The sequence below is a fragment of the Pleuronectes platessa genome, chromosome 4, assembly GCF_947347685.1.
Source record: "Pleuronectes platessa chromosome 4, fPlePla1.1, whole genome shotgun sequence".
NCBI classification, from domain to species: Eukaryota; Metazoa; Chordata; class Actinopteri; order Pleuronectiformes; family Pleuronectidae; genus Pleuronectes; species Pleuronectes platessa.
In genome coordinates, this window is record NC_070629.1 from 16613499 (window position 1) to 16626659 (window position 13161).

General features: G+C 45.6%; 1 protein-coding gene across 1 annotated transcript in view; it reads right to left on the reverse strand.

The window, feature by feature from the left end:
- The window catches only part of fam172a (family with sequence similarity 172 member A), a 156181-nt gene that overhangs the window by 91660 nt on the left and 51360 nt on the right, over positions 1 to 13161 (reverse strand). Inside the window, exon 7 of the mRNA XM_053420348.1 lies at positions 1110 to 1328. Coding sequence (XP_053276323.1) covers positions 1110 to 1328 — 219 coding nt within the window. The remainder of the gene's footprint in view (positions 1 to 1109; positions 1329 to 13161) is intronic.

Genomic DNA, 13161 nt, shown 5'->3' on the forward strand with positions numbered 1-13161 from the left:
GTCTTCACCTTAAAATCTAATGATTTATGTCACGGTGGATTTGTTTGAGTCACCTAAAAGCGACTGTGTCAACAGATTTTAAGTCCCCACAATATTATTAAGACCTGGGTCACACACACATGCAACATTACTGTGATGCTACTGTCATCAACCAAAGTATGGCACAGTTAATCAATGAGGACACTTTTCAATGACACCCTACATTAGAAAAAGGTGTAGATCATTGGGTTTGTTTTAATATTGTAAGCTCTTACTGAATTAAAGCTTCTATGATAAAAAATGCTGGACCCTATTGGAGCAGTAAATAATGAATTTTCTTGGCAGGGGTGAAAGACGTCTATGAAGAGGACAACAATGTTTTAATTCCTCGCCATATTTGTTTTTATGCAGAAGCTCGCTTCCTGTGTCTGACCACAAGGTAGACTGGCTGTTAGGTGCCTCTAGGTGCGAGTGTGTGACTGTGTGTGTGGGGGTGTGCGATTAGGGGGTGTACAGTCAGTGTAGCATGATAAGAATTTCGCAGTGTGTTTGCACAGTGTGCGTTAGCGAGATAATAATCCCAGCGGTCAACAAGAGTGAAGGGCCAGAGCTGCACTGACCAGCCCACCGTCTGAGAGAGAAAAGAGCGAGAGAGAGGAGGAGAGGGAGAGGGAGAGAGGGAGGAAGCCATGTGGTTAACACTTGCTCACTAAGAGGCGACTGGAGCACAGCCAACCTCTTCACACACAGGCTGACCACACAAGAGCCCCTCTTTCTCCCTCTGCCTCCCATCCTCCCTTCATCCCTTGTTGCCCAACATTTCCTTCTCTCGCTTCCTCGGCTATGGCTACATCCCACCCTTCTCCTCCTCCTCCTCCTCCTCCTCCTCCTCCTCCTCCTCCCTGCACCTTCTTCTCGCTTTTGTCTCTTCCAAACTTGCCCAAATCCCTGCCTCCTCTTTTCTCACCTAAGTCTCTACTCCTACCTCCCTTGACCCTAAACTGTCACTCTGTCCGCCCACCCCGTCATGTCGGTTTTTGATGAACATCTATCCCTCTGTCTCTGCTCGCCTTTTCTGCCTCTTCCCCATCTCTTCATCCCTTCCTCCCTCCCCTCATGCTCCGACTTACTCGTACAGGGATCCATTCGGTCTCTGTCTCCTTCTGCGGGTTGCGGTACTTCTCGTAGAATTCTCTCTTCTTTTTGCCCTCTTTATCGTCTTTACGCTCCTTCTTTTCGGCAGGTTCGTCTGAGTGTTCGGAGGCAGAGGGCAGGGGGTTGGACCCGGCTGGCTTCTCCACCTCACGGTAGTTCTCGTTGGGGTTGAGCACCATCACACCATAGCCGTCCTAAAACAGATGAAAAAAAAAAAAATGTGTATGAGAGACGAAAACTCCTGTATATCAGATACTAGACACACCTTGTATACCCTTATATTTTGGTATATATTCATACATTTTTAATGACAACGTAATTTCTATTGACTATGTATACAATAAAACCAAAACACCCTCACACATCAAATACATAAAGCACACTGTATTTGAGTAGAACTTTGAATAGTTATCATAAAAAAGGTATTAAAATGTCGGAGAAGAGACAATTTGAGGTGTGTGTGTGTGTTTGTGTGGGTCTTTGTGTGTGTGTAGCTGTGTGAGAGAACGATTTGTAAAAACTTTACACAAAGGGAGATTATTCCTATTTTCTACTCTTTAATGCCAGAAATGCTGGGATTTATGTTTCTTTTGAAAATAACCCCAACATGTGAATGTTATATAAAAGTGTTTCAATATTTTTAGTTAATTGTTCTTAATATTTTTTTACTTGGAGAAAACGCCAATATAAACTTTGTCAGACCTACTAGGACAAGTCAATATAACACCACAGGTTAATCTACCTCGAAGCTCAAAACGTGCTCAGCCTGATAGTGTCCCATGGTGTTAAAGAAGAAAGGGGATAACTGTGAGCTAATAAAACCGTAACAACACTTTTGTGAGATGACTGGGGGAGAGATGCAAATCCTGCCTGATAGAAATGGCAGAGACAGAGACGGAGGAGAGAGTGTCACTGCAGGGACAAGCCTGAGAAGTAACCGGGGATTGGAATTCAGCGGCAGTGGTTTCAGTCGGTGAGAAGCATTTAGTGACTCCAAAGGCCAATTGTCACTTAATATCAAACCCGATCGATCCTACCATCGCTCAACAGAAGAGTGGGCCGCAACTGCATATGTATCTGTGTGAAACTTCCACAGACAGAATTAAAGATAAAAACTCTATCATGTATTTCAAAAATTCTGAGAAGGTTTTCACATGAGAACACAATTTGTATAAATAATAATAATATGTGCACTACTTCAAAATACCCAAAATGAAAGGAAGATTTATAAAGAGGGAAAATGTGAGAGAATAGAAACCCAGGTGGTTATAATAAGAACGACAGAAGGGAAGTGTATTGTGGAGAAAGGGGACGTTTTTTTGCAGCCCTCAGTGACTTCTTCAACTTTGAAGCCATTTTAATTAACTGCGTTTATTGTCCCAAGCACTCTGAAACTAAAGCAGGAAACGGACGGATTCCTGTTCCACTTTAAGTCGGGCTTTTCCCACACAACCACCCAAGCTCATGTGTGTATGCCTGGGCGAGCACACACACACACACACACACACACACCACGCAGAAGACACACACACTAAGGAGAGGTGAAAGATATCAGCGCTGACAAAAAGACCTTTAGGAGACGTAAGAGGGAGTTAACTGAGGCAGCATAGCTCAGCTCCCACTGCAAATCGCCATCACTCACGCTGTCCTCTCAAGGCAGCACGTCTCCTCTTCCTTAATAAGTGTTAACACAATGTGCTTGTCTTGTGTGCGTATGTGTGTGCGTACGTGTGTGTGTGTGTGTGTGTGTCCCTCCTGCGCCCGACGACATCAAACCTGCCATACACCCCTTCCCTTAGCACCTGCCGTGTGTTGACAAGAGCAAAATGACACTTTCACACTTGTTCAGATTATAAAATTAGTCGGATTCTCACTCGCTTCTGAAATTCAGACATGGCTACACTTTCCTTGATGGAAACATTTGCTTATTTATTATACAGAAATTATAAACCTGAGAAAACTTATAAAAATGAGGAGAAAATTGAGCATGAATGAACTGATTATCCTACCATTTAAAGTATGCGTATTAATAATTAATTGACAATTAAATGAATTAAAATGTGCGGCAATTGTAATTCATATTTGGGAAGTGATATAAGAATTGCATGTCCATTTAATAATATGTCAACAATTTCTCAGCACATTAGGTTTTTGCAGACATAGATTTGTATTAGTTTGTTTGTGTCTGTTTGTCTGTGTGTGTGTGTGTGTGTGTGTGTGTGTGTGTGTGTGTGTGTGTGTGTGTGTGTGTGTGTGTGTGTGTGTGTGTGTGTGTGTGTGTGTGTGTGTCTGTATGTGTGTGTGTGCACATCAAAAAAGTGAAGTTGGAGCTATTGGCTGAGGATCTGTTAAAGAGACGTAATTCAGCCTTTAGACATCACAGAGACATTTGCCTGCAAAAACAGAAGTTCAGACCCACAAACGCACAATCAGACAGATGGGTTGCCGGATGAGAAAGAAATGGAAGGAGAGATCAGAGGAGGGAGAGGAAGAGAGGGAGACAGAAAAAGGGGAGAAATGGTGAAAAACAGAGAAGAGAGATTATAGATAGATTGTAAAATGATAAGACAGATGGATAAAACGTGGAAAGAGCAACAGAGAGACGTAGTCTAACCAGATCAACACCAGCTTTGTGCCACTGCCCACTGGTGGCAGCCTGATAAAACAACTGAAAAGACCAGTTCAGCCTGTGGCAACATTATAAAATAAATAAAAACCAATTAATATAATATTCAATTAAAACATTTAAATAATAAATAGATGTGAAAACATTACAGAATGAAAAGTCCACTGCACTGTAAACATTTACTAAATCCAACGAGAGAACAAACATGAAAAGCTTCCTCTACTTCGACACCATCACCTCTTTGTGTGCGTTGCTCCTTTCCCCTAATCTGGACTCTCGAGGCCAAAAGTTAACACCGTCCTACGTGTTCGGATGCTAACCCTAAGTGGCCTACAACCCTGTTTCGGCATCACTGGTCAATAACCCTTCATGGCCCAAAACATACTAATGCTAACCTCAAGGGCCCCGGCTCCTGGCCTTTAGTGTCCTCATGCTAACCTTGAGTGGCCTGTAGCCCACGGCCTTTCCTTCAGAGAGGCCAACACACCTAACCGAGCTAACAGTGCTAACCCTTTCAGCTGTCCAGTCACCCAGAAGGACATCGGTGTATTTAGTCTGGAGGAACAGGGCCGTTGACTTCGCCTCTACGTCGGAAGCAATCATTTACTCGAACACTGAGAGCTCTGTGTTGGTGTGGTGACCACACAGTCACTTCCTCCTCTTATTCTTCACTCCGTCAACCAAATATATAACAAAGAGGCTGGTGATGATCGACCGGGCACAACGCAGAGACTGGTAAAATGTCACTTTACATTTTTTGCAACAATTTAACTATAAATTAAATACTTATCTTTTCTATTTTTTCTCATGAAATCTCATTGCAACTTGCTACTGTGCTTTGGATATCGGATAAACAAAGCCGATCTACATACACACAATGACTAAATGATTTAGACAAAAACCAAACGGCACAGCGTTAATGCTTTCCCACATTCCCACAGAACCAACCTCTCCCACAGAGCTCATCTGTGACAGCTGAGTCTCTCGGCCATACACCCTAAAAGTTCGGTCATTTGGTCTTTGTGTTTAGCAAACTTTTAAGTCTCTCCCCCCCCATACACACACACACACACTGGGTACACCTGCTAAATCTGATCTTTGTGTTGTGATGTGCTGTCAAAGTGTGAATCTTACACAAACGCACATAGCAAACCTTGGGTCACGCTGCTTTTTATACTGCTAAATCTCTCTCACACACATCGCTAACACCGGGTCACTTTGCCTTTGTCCTATACACACACACACACTGTGTCTGGAATGAAAGCAGACACACATGGTCCTCTGGTGCTGGGCCCGTCTTGTCCTCCCCGCTGCAGTGTGCAGGCTAAGTCTCTTCCCATGCCCTGTGGGTGCCCCTGTGCCACCACCACACTGAGTCCCTGCCCTGGGGCCAGCGGTCAAGAGGGTCGCCCCGACCCCTGTGAGGGGGGGGGCGCCCCGACCCCCGTCACCCCGCTCTGGACGCTCCTTAGCGCTCCTTTGTCGGCCTGTCCTGCACCAGATAGCACAACAAAGGCTGCCGCTGCTACGGAGACCAGGGCTTGTCTCATCATCGTGATCAAACCCTTCCTCTGACATTCAGGTTTGTGAAGCCCAAATACTCCTCGGATTCTGCATGGGAACAAAATATAATACGTAATATGTAAGCTGTACTTTAAATATTACGATATTATGCATTGATGTTTATTATTATAAAACCAGACCATACTGTGGTGTCTTAACAACAATGTCAATACTCTTTGATGACACTGATGTGCCCTCTCTATGGTCAAATTAGACGCCATTTGTCCACGGGAACTTTGATGGTAATAGATCATTATTTTCCCTTCCAGCATAATTTAAAAAGAAAGTGGACAGTGTGTATTTGTGTTTGTGTGTGTGTGTGTGTGTGTGTGAGTGCGAGGGAGAGTAAATAAGATGTCCCTTTAAGACAGCAGCGCCTCTATTTTTCCAGTGGCGTTGTAATGAAATGAAATGTGTCTAATGTGCGGGAGCAGGGAGAGAGGCAGCCGGAGTGAGAGGGTGTTTCATCTGTGCGTGTGGAGCTCAGCGAAGCTTTGATGTGAGAGCTCTCATGTAGTGAGCAGGGCTTTGGGCACAGGGAAAAGGACAGCACTTGACAGGTACAAAGCATGGCTGATAGCGGTCACGGGTGCATGCAGTGAGGAAAGTGGATGGTATGGTCGCATGAATTTGGGGTTGTATGTGTGGCCGTCTGCTGAATAGAAGCATGTAAATGACCTCCTCCATATTACGCTTGTACCTTAATGCATTTTTCTGTCCGTGCGCACGCATCTTACATCATCAGGAGTCTATAGGTGTCCACTGAAATTGGCTCTATTCGTTTTCTGTCGGGGGGCAGCTGCGATCGGGGCAAGTGGCGGCACCCTTTTCTCCACAGCCCTCGCTCCGCTTCCTAGTTTTCGGCGATACGCGGTTCCTGATTGGCTGCTCAGGCGTGAGTGACAAGGAGGAAAGGGTCACCCAGCATAGCATACCCAATGAGGAGGAGGAGGAGGAAGGGAGGGATGTCTGCAGGCTACAGTTGGGTTTGAGACCTGAATGAAGCTCAATGGCTACACCATTGAAAAAGGCCAAGATGGAAATTTAAGCCTCACACTTTGCTCACATTGAAGTTGCTAAGTGGCTGTTTACAGGAAGACAGACACGACAATAAAGAGGTACGGCGGAGCGAGAGGGAAGGTAAATACAGTAATAACAAGTTCACACTCGCTCTCCCTCTCTGTCAGGGCCACCCTGCTCTGTGTGACCTTGTCTGTCTCGGTCCCTACGTGGGCCTTTTTTTTTTGCATGCATGCAGGGCCCCTTTATCCATCCGATCCCCCTCTCTTCTCTCTCTCTCCCTCTTTTTTTCCCCCCTCCCTGCTCCCTTTCTCCCCGAGGCTGACATACCACACAGATCGCACAGTACTGTCAGATTAAGTCACGGTGCCCCCTTTCTCATTTTAACACAGCACCAGTCTGAGACCCCCCCATACCCACCGAGCACGCAGCTATGATTCTGTGGGAGCAGCGGGGGTGGAACAGTACTTACTGTACCACAGAGGCTATGAAAAGACATATGTGGATCTTCGGGCTGATTTGAGAGGGGATGAGACGGGACTGTCATCACCCTGTCAGCACAAAATCAATCTTCCTCCTGATAACGGCTGATACCCGAGAGGCCGGACGAGTATTTGGCGGATCTAAATGTTAGTAAGCTTATATAGCTTTGGAAAAAAGGCAGCAAAAGGTTCAAGCTGGCAAGGAAAACTAACAAGGCTATTATTACGGCTTTCTGATGAAATTACATGGCGTAGGTTGCAATGCATACACAACATTTATGGGCTCAACCTGTACTGGTTGGGACCTTGGTTTAAATCCCTGTATGTTAAAGCCATTAATTGAGCAGCCAACACAAATGTTTACACAGGAAAACTAAGACAAACTGGAGCTCCTTCTCCCCACCTGCCCTCTGAGTTAATTTTGAACAAATCACCCACTGCAAGAGTGCACATTTAATTAACTTTCTTTAAATCCAACTTTTCCCTCCGAGTTCAAAGACTGTAGTCTGCGCTCGCTTCCACTAATGTAGTCCCACACTAATTTGGTCAAAGTAAATAAGACTGTGGTAATGATTATCTTTTTTTCTTGATCTTAATGAGCACAAATAGTTTGGGTCAGAAAGAGATGCCAACCTTTCGCAGCCTCGTGTGTGTGTGTGTGTGTGTGTGTGCGTGTAATAGGCAACAGAGTTTTTAACCTTGGCATGGATGTCTGGGCTCATTTGGATATTGTTTATATGTGCAGCTGAATATTTATAAATGAGTTCAAAGTGGAGCAGTTGGGTGGAGGAAGTGGAGAGAATAGCACAGCTCCTGATCCCTGATGCCTCAGCTTCTTTTCATGCTCGCATTTACATTTCTTTCTCTCCGTTTCACTTTCTACTTCTCTCTCTTCCTGTCTCGCTCCACCCGACCTGTCTATTTTCAGCACCTTATCCAGAAGGAGAGACATGAAGACATCGGCGCAAACACTGTTGAGTAACCCACTCATTGCGATGCCAAAGTCAGTTTACGTGGCAATTATTTACCACGCTCAATGTCTGGCTATCTGCGAGTTTGTTCAGCCACTATTTGTGCTCTACTGGTTGATCAAGCATCCGAGTGTCTGGACACACACGAACACACACACAGACACACACACACACACATGACACTGAAGCACACAAGGAGTCGGGAGGCCTGCTTCATCTGCTCGCAGCACGACACACACAGAGGGAGGTGTTGGGCTGGGGGTTGCTAGATTGGGGGTGGATGTAGCATTAATCACCGTCCAGGTGGAAATTGTCAGAGCTATCGATTGTGCGAGTAAATGTTACACAAGTCATTTATCAATTTCTTTTTTTCCCCCCGTACAGACCTGTGTGTCATTTGCAAAGACACGGCTGTGGATGTAAACTCAACGACACTTTAGATTTTAGAGCTGACCGGCTGGATGTGTGGTCGGGCTCCGTGGCCACTTAGCAGATTGTTTCTGAATGTTTCATTGTGTTCTATTTAAGTCAAAAAAAAAAATATTTGAAAATGTAATATGAATCATGTCTCCTCTAACTGTGGTGCTTTGGCAAATTATCAAATCTGTTTCATAACAAATTAACAATATTTCCAGTGTAGTTTAATATCAGAATACAGTTACATGTGTTTGCCACATACACAGATACAGTGAGGAGGAGGAGTCCTCAGCCCACAGAGGAAAAGCTATGGGGAAATAAATACAGGGGGCTTATTCTGATGCCGTTAGCATTTTGATTTATATATTCTATATTGTCTCCCCTAAGCATACACATGTATTTTTAATGAGGGCACAGAGAGATATAGATCATGGAATGATAGGTGCCTCCCTGCCCTCCTGCCTAACTATTTAATGTATAAATCAGAGAGAGAGGAGAGGCGCGAGGGGGATTGAGAGCAGCTACAAAAAGAGGGGAAGTCAGGAGGAGTGGAGGCATCCCAGGGGCAACCCTGTCCTGAAGGCCACTAATAACTCCACGGAAGGAAGCTAGGAAGGAATGAGGGAGACGAAGCCTGCATGTGAGTGACTCCACAAAGATGATGATCATAATGATGGTGGTTGGAAAGATGTTTCTGGCTGCTTTTCGATATCGGTAAAAATGAGGCATCTGACCTGCAATGACGATAAAATATCCAGCTCTGATTATCGATAATATTTCTAATAACAATGGGACTTAAAAGTGCTCATACCTGTCAAACTGGGTGAGGTGGAGAAAAAAACAATACAAACCGTGTGAATTCTTAAAGAGCGCCGTCGATGAATATTTCCTCTCCACCATCTGGACAGGTAGTTAGTGCGTTAACACACATGAACACACACACTGTGGGTGCGAGACGCTTGGCCATATGTACCGACTGAGCCAAGCGGGGTCAGTGGCAGGACACATCTAGACATTGTAGACACATGTATGCAGGCCTGTGTGTGCATAGACCTATAGGCATGTGTCCATCACGATGGTAAAACAATACACAAACACGTGCGTCAACAAACGAGAAATTACAGAGCATCTGCTTTTAATCATTCATCGTTACAGCTTAATATACTATGTGTATAATCGTTAATAGTTGAGATGCAGCATGTGTAAAATTCACCTAGATTTGATAGTAATAATGAGATCATAGATCATGAAGACATTTTTGTTTTATTCCACACGTCTGCTCAGTTGTGTTGAAAAAATGTCGGTGGGCTGTTCTGAGTGTCATCTACCAGTAATCGTCATTGTGCGGGTGAATAATGAGACGGTGCTGTTGCGCTCAGGGTATTAATCTTACTGAACATCACAGGAGCACTGTGACCTCTATGGGCCAAAGGTCAAAGAGGAATCCCTCCACCCCTGGCCTGTTATTGTGACCTCGTAGGGAGAGCCACGGAGAGAACTGGTGGTCCTGCCAATGTAGCTGACTGTTGCGGGGTGAGGTGTGTGTTTGTGATATTTCATGGCAAGTGTGACCTTTCATGGGATGAAATTTGCCATGTTACACAGTTTGTGTAAAATATTCATTTCTATCTGCAGCGGTACTGTACACAGTGAGAGTGTAACAGGCTATACTCATGAAAGTGGTAATACATCTGAAGGCCATAGTATTAGCACACATAGACACGCATCCACACACACGCACACGCACACACACACACACAAACACACACACAAACACACACACTCCAACAGTCCGGGAGTCTGACCTCTCTCTAAGTGGCGCTGCACCACAGGTCCGTGAGTCATGGGAGGTCGCCACAGCCAATCAGGAGCTGTGTTTGAAGTGTGAAGGGTAAACACTATGGCTGCTCTGCCCTGCCATTTACTCTGCTTACTTTCACAGGATGTAACCTGGAGAAGAGGCGGTGGCAGAATATGGTATCTGTCTGTGCACGTGCATGTCTGTGTGTTCCAGCACATTTTCCATAGTGTCATTACCACATGGCTGGGTTCATGCTTCACAGCACACACATGGAGCTACGCATGTATGTTGGAATCCCCTTCATCCTCTCGCCATACGGCCAAGTACACATGGAGAAATCCATGCTGTGGCAACCAAGCAAACCATGCATGGAGCAATAGACATTTTCCTATTAACCCAATGTAGCCTTCAAAAACGGTTGAAAGCAATTAACCATGGAGAGCGCCTGTAAAACACATCCTTCTCTCTCCTCGGCTCTCTTTCACACACGAAGCCCCCCCCAAAACCCCGCCGCCGCCACAATCCTCACTAGAAGCGCTTTCAAATCTACCACTTTTTTAAGACCACCTGTTGTCTATTATTTTTACACACTGCTTTTCTCATAAATCATAACACTGGGTAATTAATCAAGCTGTCAAAACAGGGACCGGAGGTCACCTGGAGGGGTCGGAGGTGGTCGCAGGGCCGATGGAGGTCAGGGTCACACCGCATTCCTCATTATCAAGTTGGGATGGGAGAGGGGCCAGGCAAACAAAAGCGAAAGCAGATGGGGGGGAGGGAGGGGGGGTAGGAGGTTTGCAGATGAAAAAAAAAAAAGAGGGCTAGAGAGACAGAGAGAGAGGGAGAAGGAGAAATTGACAAAGAAAAGTGAAAGAAGCTGTCAGCTGCCCTCAGATGAAGACAGGGGCGGCGATTCTGAGAAGGGAGACATCACATAAAGAGGTGGAGAGGAAAAAAGGGAGGAGAGAAAAAAAGGAGAGAGAGTGGCATGAACAAAAAGAACAAAAGACATCTACAAGATGTTTCTACTGTATAGAGCTGAAATTGGCTGCGGAGAGGAGAAGGAGAAGAGAAGGATGCGGGATGGTGTGGATTCTTGGATGAGAAAATAGGGAATCAGCTGTGGAAGTATGATTGTTATCTTATTCTCTTTCCTAGCACGTTTGTGTGTGTGTCTGTCTGTCTGTGTGTGTGTGTGTGTGTGTGTGTGTGTGTGTGTGTGTGTGTGTGTGTGTGTGTGTGTGTGTGTGTGTGTGTGTGTGTGTGTGTGTGTGATGAGGCAGACTGATATCTCTGTCAGAGAACTGCGTATCGGTGTCTCAGTGGGTTGAGAGCCAGTTCAGAGCACGGACCACGGGCCTAGAGTGGCATGTCACCGACTCCAAAATACACACTGCTGATTAGATCACACAGATTAGATTGACACCTACCTACACAACTATAATACACACACACACACAAACGCCTACACAATTAAATTCCCATGGATAAAGAAGCTCTACAAATGTACCGTCTGCTCTCAAGTTATATGATCACCATCATTTCAGTGTTGTTTCTTCTGTCAACCCGGTTTACTCAGGAATATGAAGTATTTCATACGTGGCGAGATGTGTTGACAATCACGCAAAATGAATTATCTCATCATGTTGACGGGTTGACTAGGTGATGTGAAGTCGGGTGCAGAATCAAGCGGATGAAAAATAAACACGGGAGCAGGATGCTCAGGAGGCTGGATGAAAGGACTGTGACAGACACCCGGAATGACGGAGAAAGGAAAAGATTAAAAAAAGAAAAGAGAACAATTTAAAAAGTGCAAATGCCGCGGAACTCCTTGTGCTGTGTTCACGTCCCCCCCCCCTCCTCCCCTGCGCAGAGCATGAATTCTCAGGCGTGGCTCGCTCTATCAAAAACATCACTCTTGAATGAGGCGCCGACCATTGCGCAAAATTAGCTGTCACCCTTTCCTCAAAATCTTTGTTAATCTTGTTTCCAGTGTTTGCGGATTTATCAGCACATGCATCAATGTCAGCTCCTTGGTTACTGAGCCGCACTACTTGGGAGAAGATATAATTAAAAATGTTTGGGGCGTGGGGGGGTGGGGGGGAGTGGGGGTGGGAGGGACAGGCGGGGAGGGCTGGCGAGGAGCGGGAGAGCGAGGAAAGACAGAGGTGGGGGTTGTCTGGGAGGAGGAAGGTGAAGTCTTCCTCTCGTCTTCGCAGTTTCCCCGGGGGAGCCGGTGGAAGACGGAGCCAGTGATAACACTCGAGCGGGCTCGGTCGCCCCTCTCTCCCTCTCCTGCTCACTCTCCGGTATCACCCAGGTCAGCGAGCGCTGCTATCTCTTTAATAATGCAAGTTCCACTGATCTGGCTGTGGTCGGGAAACTGGTGTCACCGTTAACAGCTGCTTGACACAGAGGAAAACAACAACCGAATGAATCTGTCCACTGATACCACGGCCTTATCAACAATTCGACGCACAACAAACCTACACAGAGGGTTTCACACATGGCTGAGGAGTGTGCGTGTACACAACATGCATCATTTTGGAGAGAGCCACTCTGAAATATTTTCTGCATCTGAACTTCTGTAAAATCTGTTTTGCATGCTCACTGCCTTAAACTAACACACTTTGACATCTGTAGGGGCGGTGATGAATTACACTGTGGCACCACAGCTTGATCCTTGATAAGTTTCCAGCACATCTCTTATTATCATGTGGCTTTTCGAAAACCATTATTCACCCATCCAGCTCGCATCGAGGGACACGACGTGTTAGAAATTCAACGTTTGAGTCGAGTCCCTGTATCACAGATACAAACGCACACCTGACATGCATACACACACACACACACACACACAAACCCCTCAGGGGGATGAGCTGTGATGCGGTTACGTCCCAGAGAGCCATGCCACAGCACCAGCAGGTTTCAGGCCTGCGTGGACAGAAGTGTGGCCACAGACATGACAGGATGACAGACACATGTTTAAAACATGATGCATAAATGCAAACCCCTGATGAGATGACACCTACCGCAGCAGCCCTCAGAAGATTGGGGTGTCGAAGAATGCAAAAAAAAAATGGTGCGTCCCTTTGTGTGAAAATCTACTGCAAAAATTGGAAAATTACCACCAGACAAACTGTTTTT